Source organism: Vicia villosa, linkage group LG2, assembly GCF_029867415.1.
Source record: "Vicia villosa cultivar HV-30 ecotype Madison, WI linkage group LG2, Vvil1.0, whole genome shotgun sequence".
Classification (NCBI taxonomy): domain Eukaryota; kingdom Viridiplantae; phylum Streptophyta; class Magnoliopsida; order Fabales; family Fabaceae; genus Vicia; species Vicia villosa.
In genome coordinates this window covers 155,560,297-155,577,212 of record NC_081181.1, presented here as the reverse complement: position 1 = coordinate 155,577,212, position 16,916 = coordinate 155,560,297, and the positions used below count along the sequence as shown (strand labels likewise).

At 32.3% G+C, this 16,916-nt stretch overlaps 2 protein-coding genes across 2 annotated transcripts; both read right to left on the bottom strand.

The window, feature by feature from the left end:
• Positions 1-4,052: 4,052 nt before the first annotated feature.
• On the bottom strand, positions 4,053-4,625 carry LOC131650403 (uncharacterized). Its single transcript, XM_058920115.1, has one exon. It carries the CDS (start codon positions 4,623-4,625, stop codon positions 4,053-4,055), a length of 573 nt encoding a protein of 190 aa, XP_058776098.1.
• An 8,477-nt stretch (positions 4,626-13,102) lies between these two features.
• Positions 13,103-14,638, bottom strand: LOC131652614 (probable membrane-associated kinase regulator 1). The gene has a single exon (XM_058922525.1). It carries the CDS (start codon positions 14,557-14,559, stop codon positions 13,492-13,494), a length of 1,068 nt encoding a protein of 355 aa, XP_058778508.1. The 5' UTR covers positions 14,560-14,638; the 3' UTR covers positions 13,103-13,491.
• Positions 14,639-16,916: the final 2,278 nt, after the last annotated feature.

Below are 16,916 nucleotides of genomic sequence, written 5' to 3'. Positions count from 1 at the left end.
TCTTCATCATCCTCCATCTTGAAGGCTTCATACTTCTGGATTAAAGCTAGAGCTTTAGTCTCCTTGACTTGAGCATTTCCTTCATGAGTCATTTTCAAGGACTCATATATGTCATAGGCCGTTTCCCTGTTAGATATCTTCTCATACTCAGCATGAGAGATAGCATTCAGCAAAACAGTTCTGCATTTATGATGATTCCTGAAAAGCTTTTTCTGATCATCATTCATTTCTTGCCTTGTCAGCTTTACGCCTCTGGCATTTACTGGATGTTTGTAACCATCCATCAGAAGATCCCATAGATCACCATCTAGACCAAGAAAGTAACTTTCCAGTTTATCTTTCCAGTATTCAAAGTTTTCACCATCAAATACCGGCGGTCTAGTATAACCATTGTTACCGTTGTATTGCTCAGCAGAGCCAGATGTAGATGCAGGTGTAGACTTTTCACTTTCATCAACCATCTTTTACTGAAGCGTTTTTCTCTTCCTGAATCTTTTCTAAACACGGTTAAGTGCTTGCACCTTAGAACCGGCGCTCTGATGCCAATTGAAGGATAGAAAAACACTTAGAAAGGGGGGGTTTGAATAAGTGTAGCTTTAAAAACTTGACAGATAAAAATAAATTGCACAGTTATTTTTATCCTGGTTCGTTGTTAACTAAACTACTCCAGTCCACCCCCGCAGAGATGATTTACCTCAACTGAGGATTTAATCCACTAATCGCACGGATTACAATGGTTCTCCACTTAGTCAGCAACTAAGTCTTCCAGAGTCTTCTGATCACACACTGATCACTCCAGGAACAACTGCTTAGATACCCTCTAAGACTTTTCTAGAGTCTACTGATCCACACGATCACTCTAGTTACAACCTGCTTAGATAACCTCTAAGACTTCCTAGAGTATTCTGATCCACACGATCACTCTAGTTCCTTACAACTTAATGTAATCAATTCTAAGAGTATTACAATTGCTTCTTAAAAGCGATAATCACAAACTGTGATATTTCTCTTAATCGTTTAAGCTTAATCTCACTAATATATTACAACAGCAATGTAATGAGCTTTGATGAAGATGAAGATTCTGAGCTTTGATTTGAACAGCATTTCAGCAAGTTAATTTGAGTTGTTTTTGATGCAGAATCGTTAACCTTGCTTCTCATCAGAACTTCATATTTATAGGCGTTGGAGAAGATGACCGTTGAGTGCATTTAATGCTTTGCGTGTTCCGTACAGCATCGCATTTAATGTTATACGCTTTTGTCAACTACCTCGAGCCTTGTTCACGCTGTGTCTACTGACGTAGCCTTTAGTAGCTTTTAACGTTCCTTTTGTCAGTCAGCGTAGCTTGCCACTTGTACTTCCTTCTGATCTGATGTTTGTGAATACAACGTTTGAATATCATCAGAGTCAAACAGCTTGGTGCATAGCATCTTCTGATCTTCTGATCTTCTGACCTTGAAGTGCTTCTGAGCGTGATACCATCAGTACTTCAGTGCTTCTGTTCTCTTGTTCTTCTGATGCTTCCATAGACCCATGTTCTGATTCTGCTTCGACCATCTTCTGATGTCTTGCCAGACCATGTTCTGATGTTGCATGCTGAACCCTTTGAGACAAAGCTTCTGAGCGCTGAATTATGCATACTCTTTATATATTTCCTGAAAAGGAAATTGCATTGGATTAGAGTACCATATAATCTTAAGCAAAATTCATATTATTGTTATCATCAAAACTAAGATAATTGATCAGAACAAATCTTGTTCTAACAATCTCCACATACCCAAACTGCATCATGCATCACTCGGGCGGATACCTGCACATGATGTTGCTCACACATGCCAACCATCCAGATTTTAACAAAATGGGGTCAAATGGAACTCTCTTCCTATGAGCATTATATGGCCTCTATTTTATGTTGTTGTATTGAGTGCGGTCAATGTACACACGTTACGACAAGATACGATCATTCCCTCTACTAAGGACAAACTTGCAAGCATATGATCAATCATGAGTATAGACCAGGTCACGTACAAACCCATGGATCTGGTGATAGTGGGCCAGGATCCATCCCCGAAAACCAATAAGACAAAGTATCAGTAACAAGTGTAAAAAGAAAAACTAGATGGTACCTTAATAGTGGGATTTGGAATCTTTCTTGCATGATTCACACTTTTGAGACTTGCTCGCTCCTGTTGAAAATAAAATAAAACATGATCAGTTGAGTTTAATTTGGATAAAATTTAAATAATGTAGAAAGTTGAGAAATATACCTCTCCTTCCCAAACATGGGAAGCCACGTGCTCATTAAAGTATATAAGCAAGGAATTGAAGTGTATGTCGACCCTCTTGGAAACAGGTCTGCAAGGGGGGCAACCAAAACAATTGGAATCTGGGGTGCAACAGGCTCATCCTCGTCATAGATTGCACCACTATATGATCCCGACCCCATGAAAGTCGACTCCTAGAGGCCGACGCCTCCCTATCATGAGGCAGAGAGGGGAAGGTTGTAGTCTGTTGGTGCTGGCTAGCCCTCTCGTGACGAGCTGAGGCAGTTAGGGTGGGTCGCCCGAGCCTTATCCTTCCTTGATTTGTTTGGTTTTCTGCCATATTCAGAAAAAACATAGAAAATTATGACACAACAAAGAGTTCGAATATGCATCTTTGAACACCTTATATAGCCAAGTTCAGATATGCATCTTTGAAAAAAAAGCTCCGTTCAACTTCCATGGCAGAAACTTTTCTGCAACTGCCCTAGCTCATCCTAACCGAACCAAAGTCATCCAAATCATATAAATAGAGTATCAAAACTTGTACACTATCCTATTTGAGCTATATAATGCATTAAAACTAGTACGTTTGAGCTAATATATTAATTAAAAATTCAAAACAATGTTAAATGATAAAGTTACTCTTAAATGTGTTGGTGAGGGTGTAGTGTGCTCTGATGTTGAATGCAGCAGTAGGTAGAACTAGTTGGGAATGGTAAGAAACACGTGAATGTAGCTTCAAAACATAATCTTGAGTATATAGTGAAAATTGATTGAGAGATAGTGAGAAACTTTTGTTTTTCTGAAAAATGAAGAAGAGGGAAGGTCTGGCGCGACCTTTAAATATGATCAATTAGTTCGGAGATGCATCTCTCAACTAGTTTTTCCTATTTAAAAAAAAAATATGTTCAGAGATGCATCTTTGAAAACATGAAGTATTTTAAAATTTCGTAAAGGACTTGAAAAAATGTGTAAGAGTGTAAAGAGAAATTACCTTTTTTTACTGATACTAAATTCTAATATACAATACTATTACAATGTAGTTTTTATTGACCGTTGCCGAAAACATGAGAATTGACGTTGGAATGTACGATTTTGATATATTAATTTTCAATTTAAATTTAATTTGGGGAGGTATTAGCAAAAAGATTCAGAATAAAAGTGCGTTTAATAAAATATTTGAAGCACCATAAATACGCAAAATGTTGACTCAACACCATAAGTTTAAATTTTAAAATTTAACTAATAATAATAATAATATGTTAATATTTTGCATTAGATATCTTTTAAAAATTTGCCTATGACCTAAATATATATTGGGTCGGTCCTGAATTTAAAATTTTGCCTAGAGCCCCAATATATATTGGGTCGTCCCTGAATTTAAAGAAGAAAAAAAAATTGAACAATTTCTTAGATAAGATAAGATGATTGTAGTCGACAACTAGTACCAGAAGAAGAAACAAACAATAAAACGCAAAACATTAGAGTATGCGATGTTTGGTTATAAAGTTCAGCCAAATGTATCTATAAAACAATTGTAGTTTCGTAGAAGTATAATGTTATACTCAAAATTTGAAGATTTGAAAAGAGACGATCTCAGGCAAGATCGGATGAAAAGTCGAAGAAATCATCGAGAGATAGTTTGAAGCAAAAGAGAAGATACACATAATAGAGAATATGTTTGAAAAATATATGATAATAATTAAATGAATGACAAACAACACTTCCTAGTTAGCTATAGATAAATATATGAATGAATAACAACAATAAAGAAAAATCAAAATACATTCATAATTTGAGGTGTATGTTGCAGATTGAATGGACAGTTTTGTTACCCGTGTACACAAGAATCTCACAGTTGGAGTAGCTTGTAGCTTTAATTTTTATGAACTTCAATATCTTAACATTACCTACTAAAGTAGTAGTTGATGTAAAATTAATAACTCCACTTAAATAATCACCCAACAAATCAGGAACTTCTGTAACATCCACATAAACATTCAAAATAGTGCTAATGTTATGTGATTTAAGAGCTGGAATTGTGTCTTCATGTAATGGAGCTTCAGCTAAGTGTCTACCACGGTAGTAAAGATAAGCTGTGCTGTTTTGGTATGTAAAACTTCCATGATTAGGGTTATCAACAGTAACCAATATGGCTAATGATGCATTAAGATCAATTATGGGAGTAACATCAAAGAGAAACCTTCCGAATTTAACTGATTGTAGAGTAATTGTAGGGTCTTTACGCTTGAAATCAGTGAGGAATAAGACTAGTAGGATCACTAATATTACAATTAGGAAAATGGATGTTACACCACAGCAGATTTTTAGGCCTTTGGAACACTTTAAGCCACATGACATATTGATGAGTTTGGAAAATATATTTCTAGAAGATAGGTCGGGTTTGCATTACATATATATAGGAGTTCATATATAGCTGTTGATGTTTATGTTTAGTGATTTTGTGTTTTTGATGAGAAAACAATGGTAAATTGGTTGGTTTAAATATTGAATTTTATTATAATTTGGAGATGAAAACTATGAATGAGACGGCTGCATGGTGTTTGGCTTTCATCCTCCGGCTCTTGTTTTTGCAGCTATACAATTTGCCGTGTACAAGTTTTTTCTTCTTCTTGTTTTGTTTATTCTCTCATCCGTGCAATGTGAGTTTAGTTATAAAAATTTGAAAAGATATTTCTAAGATATGTCTTTAATATAAATAGTCAATAGTGACATATGAGAGTTATATACTCTGAATTAATAGAGATATTTGTATTAGATACAGGGGCAAGACTATTTTTGAGGCGCAACACTGTTTATAACACAAAGGTTTGGTACTTTTTTATAAGGTGCCTACTTGGTTACCCAACAAGAATTAAAGGGTAACTTTACCCACTTGAGATGTCATAAATGGATTGGTTATAATAATGCCACTCATCAATTTATGCAAAAATTTATAAATTTTAATTATTGCAATGCAGTTTTTATAACTACAAATTCACCCCTAAACCTAAATTGATGCATTAATTAGGCACAAATTCATATGAATAGCTTTAGTAAGTGCACTTAAATATTTTGTTTTATTTTTCTTGGAACTTTTCATTTTCACGAATTTCCATTTCCATTCAAAATTATTCAAGACAATGGTGGTGAAAAAAAAAATTTATTCTGTTTTATATAGTTTTTATTTTTATACAATAGTGGTGCAAATTTATACAGTTTTTTATTTTTATACAATAGTGGTGCAAAATTTTTTTAGCGATGATAATTTATATAGTTTTTATACTTATCAAAGATGATTTTTCATATATTAGTGATGTAAATTTTTTCCCATGCATTTAATTGAATAAAATTAAATAGATATTATAAAATATTTTAAAAATAAATTAGAACTTGAAAGTATTATATAATAAAAAAAAATTATATAATAATTTGATTGATTGAAATCCAATTGTTGATCCGTAGCTTCTCGTTGATTGTTCTGATACCAGAGCAATTAGGGAGCTAGTGATCTTTTATCTTTTTATAGTGTATTTCTTTATTAATAAAATTAATTTCTTTTTTAATGTTAATTTGATTAATAAATGATATAATTTTATTCTGGACAGAGTTGTGATCTCTAATTTTAGGTGAGAATAGTTACTTTCGTTATCTTTATATATATACTAGGAGTTCTTTGCATAGAATACTCAGGAATCATGTGAATTGGTTGCTCCAGCGCTAGCTTGATGTAGGTAGTTTGGTATTTTGAGATGCCTTTGTTTGTATGTTTTGAGAAACATGTCTGGATCCTTATGGGATCGACTGTATTGTACTTGTTTTTGAGGAATATAAATTTCTTTTATTCTCAAAAAAAAAAAATATAGAGGAGAGAGAAAGAGTTTTTATATAAAACTAAAAATATATATGAAAAGTATTTGGATTTGTTTGTTTCTTAGTTAATTTTACATGATGTGGACAATCCAATTTCAAATATTATAGTCGGTGTTCTTCCAGTGAAGGAAATAGTTTGTTGAGAATGACCATTTCTAGTGGAAGTTTTGTGAGTTGTGATCTAGGAAGGTGATTGTGGACCTCTGAAAGTCTGATTGATGAAATTTTTGCATTTTCTTTTATTAGTCCTTTTGTACGATATAGACGATCGGCTATTGAAAATTATAGTTTGTGGTCATCTAGTGAAGGAAAAAGCCAGTTAAGAATGACCATTTCTAATAGAAACCATATGATTTGAGATTTTGGAAGGTGGTGGTGGACCTCTGGGAGTCTGATTGATGATTTTTTTAAATTTGTTTGTTTCTTTGTCCAATTTACACAGTTTGGTTTGATATTGAAAATTCTAGCCGATGTTCTTCTAGTGAAGGAAAGCAGGGACGGATCCAGAAATTTTAATAAGTGGGGTCAAAGTTAATTTTTTATATACAAAAATTAAAATCAAATAATATAAATATTTATAAAAAATATATAAATATTTATGCGTAAAATAATGATATTGTATATTTAAAAAGTTAAATATTACAAAACAAAATATCAATGTATAAAAAAACACGACATCTTTTGATACACTATATTCCAACCAACTACCAAATTTAAGAAATCAATCGGGATTGAACTTGCGTAAAGACTTGCCAATTTGTCGTTGTGGAAAATTAAATAGGAGATTTGTGAAGGAAAAAATAAAGTAGTGTGTAGAAGAAGAAGACAAAAATTGAATAGAAATAAAAGAAATAGGCTTTTGTAGTGTACTCTACTATGCAGATTTAATAAAAAGAAACTTTCACATGCCTTTTTACCTTCCATTTACTTTTGAGAAAGACAAAAATAAAACGAAAAAAATAAAATTTACTGTCAGTTTATGTTTTCTAGAGACTTGAATTTAATGTAAATGAATGGTGTGGTGACATGAAAATCTTTTTTGTGGGGTTAATATACCAAAAATAATTATTATTAGTATTAAAAATAAAAATTAAGTGGGGTCACTTGATCCCAATTGACACCACTTAGATCCGTGCCTGAAGGAAAGAGTCAATCGAGAAGGTCATTTTTAGTGGTAGACTTTTGAATTATGATTTGATAAGGAGATGATGGACCTCTGAAAGTCCGATCTAAGAATTTTTTTTAATTTGTTTGTTTGTCAGTCCATTTTACACGACGTGAACAGACCGATATTGAATATTCCAATTGGTGTTCTTCTAGTGAAGTAAGAAGTCATTTGAGAATGACCATTTCTAATGAAAAATCTGTGAATAATGATTTGGGAAGGTGATGGTGGACCTTCGGGGATGCGATTTATGAAACTTTTGGATTTGTTTGTTTCTTAGTCCATTTTACACTATATGGAAGGTACAATATTGAAAATTCTAGTCGGTGTTCTTTGACGAAAAAAATAATTAGCTAAGAAATATTCTTTTTAGTGGAAGATCTGTGAATTGTAATGTGAAAAAGTGGCAGTGGACTTCCGAATATACATTTAAACCATATTTTATTAATTTAAAATAATTAATTAATATTAATTTATTTTAAATAAAATAAGGCATATAAAATATTTTTACACATATATTTAATCAAATCACTCATAAAGTCATAATACATACAAATTTTTAGAAATATTTTAAAAATAAATTTATAAAAATGTTAATATGATATATTTGATAAATTAATACTACCATACATTAGTTAAAATGTTAAATCGGTATAAAAAATAATACTACCGTACATTTATAAATTAATAGTATTTTATAAATTATTTAAATTCAAATAAAAATAAATGAAGTAGTTTTTATTAAATAATATTTTAAAATAAAATATGTTAACAATTTATTTTGGGACGTGTTAATATAAACAAATAAATGAATTGAAGAATAAGCACTTCACATATTAGTTAAAAAAATCAATGATAAGAATAAATTAATGGAATAGGAAGCAACAGGCAGCATCGAAAAGTAAAATTGTAGCTGCCTAGAAGTAGACGTAAAGATATCATTAATGATTTTGGGATAAATTTATAATTATTTAAAAGTTAATTTATTAATAATAATTCAAACATAATTAACACATAAGTGTTTTAATGATTGACAACTCAGATGGGTAAAATTACTCTACTTTTTTGAAAGGGTAAATAAGAATTCACCTTTTTATAATTACACTGACTAAAAGAATCTCCATACATATATTTCACATTTAATTTACAATTAAATAATTTACTATTAAATTAAGACCGTTTAAAAATTTTACGACATAACTCAAACTAACTTTAACTTCTTACACGAAGACTCAAAAGTTTGAGATTGCTCTTTCTTTGAAAAAATATATCTTAGTGTTAGTTTTGAAATTATATATAAAAAAGGTGAAATAAAACTTGAGGGATATTTCCACTTCAGGACGATGTTAAACTGAAATGAACGCTAATTGTCTTGATAACGATAGAAAGAAAATTAATTAGTTAGGAGTGTTTTGGTAGAGGTAAAAATGTGACTTTTATGTTTGATTTCAATCTAACATGTCATGGTATGAATCATCTAGAATATACATAATAATGTTATTTTTTGTCAGAAAAATTTATCGGTTAATCACTAGATGACTTCAATTATTTTTCTTTTTAGAAATTGCTTTACAAATTTGTCATCAACGGCCTTTTGAGGGATAAAAGGTCTCTTTTTAATGGCAATTCATAATTGTAATTGAACGAACATAAGATGCAAGTACGAACAATCCCTTTAATATGTGTAATTTTCACCAACAAAAATGGGTGTTCTATTTTTGAGGGATTTTGAATCATTTTGCATCATATTTAATAACTTTTGAAGTTGTTAGACCTAAATCAAAAGACCAACTCTTCATATCAATTGATGGTTGAATATGGTAGTCAGAGTCTATAAGGAGGATTGAATACACTAATTTCCCTTGTTTACATTTTCAATTTCAGAGATAATTTTTGAAAGCTAAAATCGTGAAAAATGTTTGAAATGGATTTTAAGCACTTGGAAGTGTTGTATACAATGATCAAAGTAAAAATGATAATGATAGGACATTAATAATGCTACTACAACTCAAATATAGAAATTTGAATTCTATTATATTAATCAAATTTACATTCTAATATTACAACTTCACAGCTTAATCACAAAAATTATAACTTTAAAAATTTGAGTTAATCAACCCTAATTTTTACAAATCAAACGCTATGAACACAAATTAAAGCCCATGAGAGAGAGAGAGAGAGATGGAGATAGATAGATAGATAGATAGAGAGAGAGAGAGAGAGAGAGAGAGAGAGAGAGAGAGAGAGATAGAGAGAGAGAGAGAGAGAGAGAGAGAGAGAGAGAGAGAGAGAGAGAGAGAGTTCCACCCTCATCATACACTCCCTTATCATGAAAGAATCTCACCCTTACCTTGGGTTTGGATTGAAGACAACTCTATCTTCAATTGAGAACCTTGACCTAGCTTCTTCTCTTCTTTTCTCTCTTTCTCTTCTTTCTCCAAATGAGCTTCTAATTTCTATTTTCCCCAATTCCCTTGTTTTGTTAAACCCTTACTAACTTGTCATGTTGTTAATGGACTCTAATTAGCACCTCTCAATTACTAATTCTATCTTGGGCCCAATAACTAATAGACTTACTAACTCATGTTATTTACTAATAATTCCCAATAAAATAACACAAAACCAAATAATCACATAATTAACACATAAATAGCACAATAACATAATTAATTAAAAGAAAAACGGTCGTTACACTGTGTATTTCACATTGCATCCCAATCAGAACAAAAACAATTCAACAAACTAATTAATTTTGTTTTTACCTTATAATGACGACAACCCCAAAATTGTCTCTTAAAGTTCGTGACAGTAGAAGCTCTTCGAAGAGTAGCCATGTCTCCACAACCACATTTAGGTTTCCATCGCAAATTCACGTCCAATCCACCACCGCTCTTCACATTGGATTCGTATGTACATTGCCCAGAATTCATTGATGACGATGACTTCATTTTTCATGATCAATTTTACCCTTGAATGAACACTGGAAATTATAAACCCTTATATTTGGGGATTTTAGAACGAAGAAGAAAATGAAAGCAAATTTAAGCATATGGGATTGGAAAACAAAGAAGAAGAAGAAGAACATATAAAAGAATCCACATCACCTGCCACATAGGATAAATCTAACGCCTGTTTCACTCTATTCGATAGAAAGGATCAATGTGAACCTTTTTGAACAATTAAAGGAACAATTTGGAACTTTTTAAACTTAAGGGATCAAAATGGACCTCGAGATAAACTTACGGGACCAAAAAGGATATTTTGCCAAAAATAAATTGTGGAATTCAAAGAGTTAAGGGAAGAAGACGAACACCAAGAATTATAGAGGTTCAGTCAAATCAAAAAGGATCTACTCCTTTTCCCAAGAATTGATCTTGAGAGTTTCAATAATAGTTGAAAGATTTTAGTAGGAAAGACTCACGAACCCCCTTATACAAAGAAATGATGGTTGATCTTCAACTAAATAATATAAGACGATGAATGTGAGTGTTTGCGTATTTTCTTCAATATATTGCTAAGAGTGAAATGGCTAATCTTCCTTCCCAACGAAGAATTAAAGCGGTTAATCTTCTTTCCGCGAACACAAACCTTGGAGCGGTTAGCTTTCAAGTTTCAAAAAATTTGAGCTCAACACTTTGGTTTTAGCCGGGCTAACCAAAAACCTGTGAGAATTTAACCGGGCTGATCTTGAACCTATAAAGCTTTTAATACCGAACTGAGCTTCAAACTATATTGGTTTTAACCAGGCTGACCAAAACCTATGAAGATTTTAACAGTGGATAATCTTTAACCAAACCTAGGACTGATCAGTGATCACACAATTCCCAAATATAAGTTTTTTATAGGATGAGCTTATAACCCAAATAAATCCCTAAATGGGCAGTATTCCACCAAGGTGTATGCAAAAAAAATTCTTGGTGAATTTTCAATTCTACCTTTTCTAAAATTACAGATATGTCCTGACTCCCAAAGGCATTTGGCTAAAACATTTAGTGAGAGAAAGTTAAATAAAACTTTATAGAGAGAGTGAGAGATGAAAGTGTCAAATTATGATTTTGGATGATTTGAAACGAAAAATGAGACCTCTATTTATAGCCATGAGGTTGGCTTAAAAGGAATTTGTATTTAATGCAATTTACTGTTAGTTAATTGATTAGAGCAAGTTCCTAATTAATTAGAGCACGTTCCTAATCGATTAGATGATGCAAAAATACGTTTGTAAGCTAGCAAAATGGAAGGTTAAGATATCTTGGCGCTGCACATAATCAAGACCCATTTAAACTAGCTTGGACCTTAAGTTTGTGCATTTCTAATCGGTTGGGCATATGAACCAATCAATTAGAAAAGTCAAGAATTTACCCATGGCTTATTTAACTGCTCCCAATTAATTTGAAATAACTTCCAAATATTTTTCAAAGTATTTTCTTTTGGTAAATCATTTTGAAAAATAATTTTAGTGTGTGTGTTATAGCCTTGTGCTTTTATGGAAAATCCTCTTTGCTTTACATATGTTCACTTAATTACTAAATTAGGATATTACTCATTTTCTACAAGCTTTTGCCATGTGTTGCTCTTAATGTTGATATTGCTTGAAATCTCTTGATACGAGGCTTTCGATTATTTCTATTTAATTAGTTCTCATTGGATAGTCAAATTTATCAAATCATAATATTTAAATTTGCATATTTAATCGCTTAATCGTCCATATTAAATTTATCATAATTTTCACCCATCCCAATACACATGCTAACAAATTTGTAATTAATCATCATAAGAAGTTTTGTGATCTGAGCTAGAGGTCTAATTTCCTTAGTTGCAGTTAACCCACCAGTAGGCCTAAGAGAATTATTAATAGAGATGGCAAACAGGAATGACCGTTTAGTAGAAGTTTGCAAAAAACGAAACGGGGACATACATAGTTGAGAGTGCGGTCCTAAATTTTATATAAATGTTTGTACTCGCAAAAGTTCAAAAAAAATAAAACTGAGCATGATAAATATATTAGAGGTTGAGAACCTAAAATTTTGACCCGTCCAATAAAAAATTACAGACAAAACAAATATGTCCAACATCTCAATCCCATTTTGCCAGCTAAGTTTTGTCTCCTAAATTATTTTTTAAATTTAAATTCATTATTTAACCGACATTTATGTTATCAATTTACATTACATTCAATATCAACACAAATCAATTAAAATAATTCATTGAAAGTCAACATTATCAGCATAAAACAAAATGCATAGAGAAAATACAAAAATATCTAAGTCGAGTTACTACAACACATTACTCCTTGTAGCATCTTGCACCAAAAACTAACCTAGGTAATATGGAAATTCAAAGAAACAAGCCACCGACATAAGAAGGAAGCATACACGAATTTTCCCACTACATATCTCAAAAACTATACAATAAATGCACATTTAATTAACTTGAATACAACGTCCATGTCAATCTATTATGCACATGCATTTTCAGATAATAGTACTACTTGCATTTATACATCTACTAACAAGTCCATTTCTCTTATTTAATAATCATCATCATTATTCATATAAAATCTCCACAATCTCATTGTAACGTTACATATGGTGGAAGGAACCATAATAATTCGGGAGCAGATCCTCTAACTTCCTAGCTTCTAACTTTCCCTAACTTTAGTCAATTTTCATGAGAGAGAAGTGAGAAATAGATTAAAAAAAGGAGGGAAATAAGATGAGAGAGATTGTGTTGTTAGAGAGAGATAGAGAGAAAGTTAGGGTGCATTTCCCTCCACAAAGTCAGAGAATCCACACCCTAATAATTCACAGAAAACTCCAATTCATATACTGCCATTTTTGTATTGCAGAGCAATTACTACCATTACAGTACTACATCAACGTCACACTTATTACAACTACTATATAAATATTTTGATATCAAATAGTACAATTAAAAACAGTCAGAAAAAAGACTTTCCACTTTCCCAACTAAGAATCCAAAACACGTTCCAAATTTAAATACTCAGTCACATGCAAATTCAATGCCACGTCAGATTCTACAATAAAAAAAGATTCTCCTTTTTTTGAACATGAACATCACTTTTGGTTAATGACAACAAAAAACATAGATCAAGAAACACTAACGTTGTTATAATAAAACAAAATACAAAGATTAGATAAGATTAATTTGGTTATTACTACTAATCACAGTTTAATGATTTGTGATTAAAGAGTTTTTGCAATGAGTAATAGCACCTTGAATAGCACTTTGCAACTCTTCCATGGAAGAAGAATCACGAAGAACAACACCTTTTGATGAAAGAACACCGGAATGACTTGGTGAAGATCTCATTGAAGAAGGACAACTCGACACGAAGTTTCTCTTTCTTGGATACCTTAAATTCCCAGAAAACGAATGAGATAACATACTAACGTTGTCTTTCTTCATGTCCTTCTCAGATCTCTCGGTTTTTGTTAACAGTGACATAACCGTTAACGCTGTATTTGTGTTTGTAGTTGTAGTTGTAAGTTCTTCCGTTGGTTGTTGTTTTTGAGAGAGTTTCTCGTATAATGGTTTCACTTTCTTGAAGTATTTTCGAATAACCTCTTTGGCAGTAACACTCATTCGTTTCACTGAAGAGTTAGAGTTGTTAATAATATTACTAGCGGCGGTTTCGGTTTCGGTTACGGTTACTCGTTCTCTGGTTTTAACGACGGTTTCTCTACGAAAAACGGAGGAGAATCTTGACAGAGAGAAATACTTGTTGGGTTTCTTCAACTGAGAGCTGGATCTGTTGTTGTTGTTGTTGATATGATGGAGGCGTTTGAGTTCATCGTCTTCTGTGACTGAACTTGGACGAGAGGAATCACAGGAGTCAGGGAAAAGAGCGAGGTCGCTGATGAAAGAAGAGGTGGAATCGTTTGAGTTGGTGCTACCGGTGGAGTCACGAGGAGCGGTGGAGGAGGAGGTGGCGGAGGAGGTGGAGGAGGAAGAGAGGAGAAGAGTACGGACCATGGAGATGCGAGGGGAGAGATGGAGAGGTAGGAGTTGGCCTTTGTAGAAGAGTTCATCTGCGGGACAGAGGTTGTTGGAGGATTTGCGAGGTGAGATTGAGATGGTGAATTCGAAATCTGAGGAAGAAGAAGATGAGAATGAGTGGGATGGTGATGAAGGGAGTGTGTGTGATTTTGATTCTTTTGTTCGGTGGTTGTTGTTGTTGGTGGTGGTGGTTTTTCTTTTTGCCATTTTGTTTGTTTTGTGAGATACTACATCATACATTAGTACTCTGCGATGTTGTATGGTACAGTGTGGTATGGATTGGGGGCTAAAAGCCTAAAAGTGGAGATGCCGCTCAAATCTACAATTTATAACGGATGAATAGAAGATGTGTATTAAAATATTCTAGTTGGTTATTGGTTCTAGTTGGTTATTGGTTCTAGTTGGTTATTGGTTCTAGTTGGTTATTGGTTATCAATGCTCTTTTGACCCTTTGATTTGAAACATAATTTGTTGTAAATAAGCACGGTAAAGAATCAAAATAATTTTAATTTGGACCAATTTTCAATAACATATTACTGGTATTTTTTTTAAGCAAAAAAACACTAGAGTACTCAATCCCAATTATAAAACCGAGATAAATCCAAAGAGAAGAAAAATTACATATCAAATGAAACTTTATTTAAATAATGCAAAAATTTTTTGCAAAACTCGTAGAAATTATATTTCACCGTGAAAATACAATTTCCACTCTAGCACCTCCTTTATGCTCCAAACAATATCTGAAACATTCTACCTCTCATTCCTCAACACCACCGCATTCCTCTTAATTCAAATGCTTCAACAAACCGTTATCCAAATTAAATCTTCTACACTTTTTTTCTTCTAAAACTATCAAAAGCTTGAAGAAAACTCTTCCGAATAATGGGTTCCTTACCCAATTACACTCCAATCCAAACCGAAATTAACCTTTAAACTTCCTTTGTAATATCACAAGAAAAGAGAACATGATCTAGAGATTCCTCTCTATCCTTATAAAAAAACACAACAAATATTATAAAGTGTAGAAAAATACCTCTAACAAAAGGAGAATTTTAGTAGAAAGTCTACTAATCAATTCTCTCAGAGCAAAATCTTTAAATTTGTACAAAATTGATACTTTCCAAACCAACCCCATTGTCTTCTCCCTTTATGGAACATAAATAGATTTAAGTTGACTTTCTGTGAGAAACTCATAGCAAGACCTTACCGAAAATCCTTCCTCCCAACTCGGTTTCCAAATCACTGCATCCTCCTTAGCACGATCCGGAGATACAATACTCAAGATTATCTTCAATTCCTGCAACCAATTCTAACTCACCGAATTTTCAATAGCACTAACACCCAAATTACTCAAAGTACAAGAATTAATAACTCATTTCCCCACGCCCTCCACCACCTCATCCTTTAAAATCGACAGAGACTAAAAGTCATGAAAATCAGTTCTAAAATTAGACTTCCGGTTCCAATTAACCTGCCACAAGAAATTTAAATTTCCTTTTCCTAACACAAATTTTCCCTCTTTGTGCCTTTTTTCCAACCTCAAAACGTCTTTCCACCATATTGAAGCTAACCTGCACGGTAAATCAGAAAACCCATGTAATACCATTAGATTCATGTTCCCGTATCTAACCCTCAACATCTTTTTCCACAAAGAATCAACTCCTTGAAACATTCTCCACCTCCATTTTAACGGTAAGGACACATTGAACTCTTCTGCCAATTTCAAGCATAAACCGCCCTTCTCGAAAGGAAGACAAACAATGTCCCACCTTGCCCAATGAATCTTCTTCTTGTCTTTCACTCACCCCATAAAAAATTACTTTGAATTCTAGTGATTTATTTGCATATCTGCATCGGAGCCCTGTAAAAAGACATGAAAAAAATATGTAAACTACTTAACACAGACTTCAGTAATATGAGTAAATGCTTCCTCTATTTACTCATTTGCAAAAATAAAATAAAAAATGAATATTTTTTAATTTTCAATATATAACTTATTTATTTATTTAATTAATTGTACTTCCTGTTAGTTATTTTGTATGGAAAACGAAATGATGTACTAGTATGATATAACTAGGGCTGGAAATGAACCAAACTAACTCGAAAATAGTTTGAAATTTAATTTGAAAATTAAATCGTTGAACTAGGTTCATGAACCAAATGAGTTGAATATGAGCTAAAAACTAAGTTCGTTAACTGAATGAGTTGAACTTGAACTATACATAGTTCGACTCGTTAGATTCATGAGTCAATTCGATTATATATGAGATAGATTATATTGTCTTAAGTGAGCAAAAATATTACTACAAATAATTATACAAATAAAATTAACATCGATCGTATAAATTTCAATCTTATAACTTTTATTTTATTTCTATATTTGTTATTTAAAAAAATATTAATTTAAAATGTCAAATATATATATAAAAAAATACACTTTAAAAAATTATTTTTCAGTCCGTTAAATAAGCGAGTTGAATCTAACAAGATAAACCTAATAAGTTGAACCGAGATGTTCGCGAACTTCTAACAAGTCGAGTTTGAGCTAAAAAAAGTTTGTGATGAACTCGAACTCGACCAATTTTTAATGAGTTGAG

Bases quoted from the DNA above. Each gene is read 5' to 3' on its own strand.
- LOC131650403 (XM_058920115.1), bottom strand. From the start codon at position 4,625: ATGTCATGTGGCTTAAAGTGTTCCAAAGGCCTAAAAATCTGCTGTGGT.
- LOC131652614 (XM_058922525.1), bottom strand. From the start codon at position 14,559: ATGTATGATGTAGTATCTCACAAAACAAACAAAATGGCAAAAAGAAAA.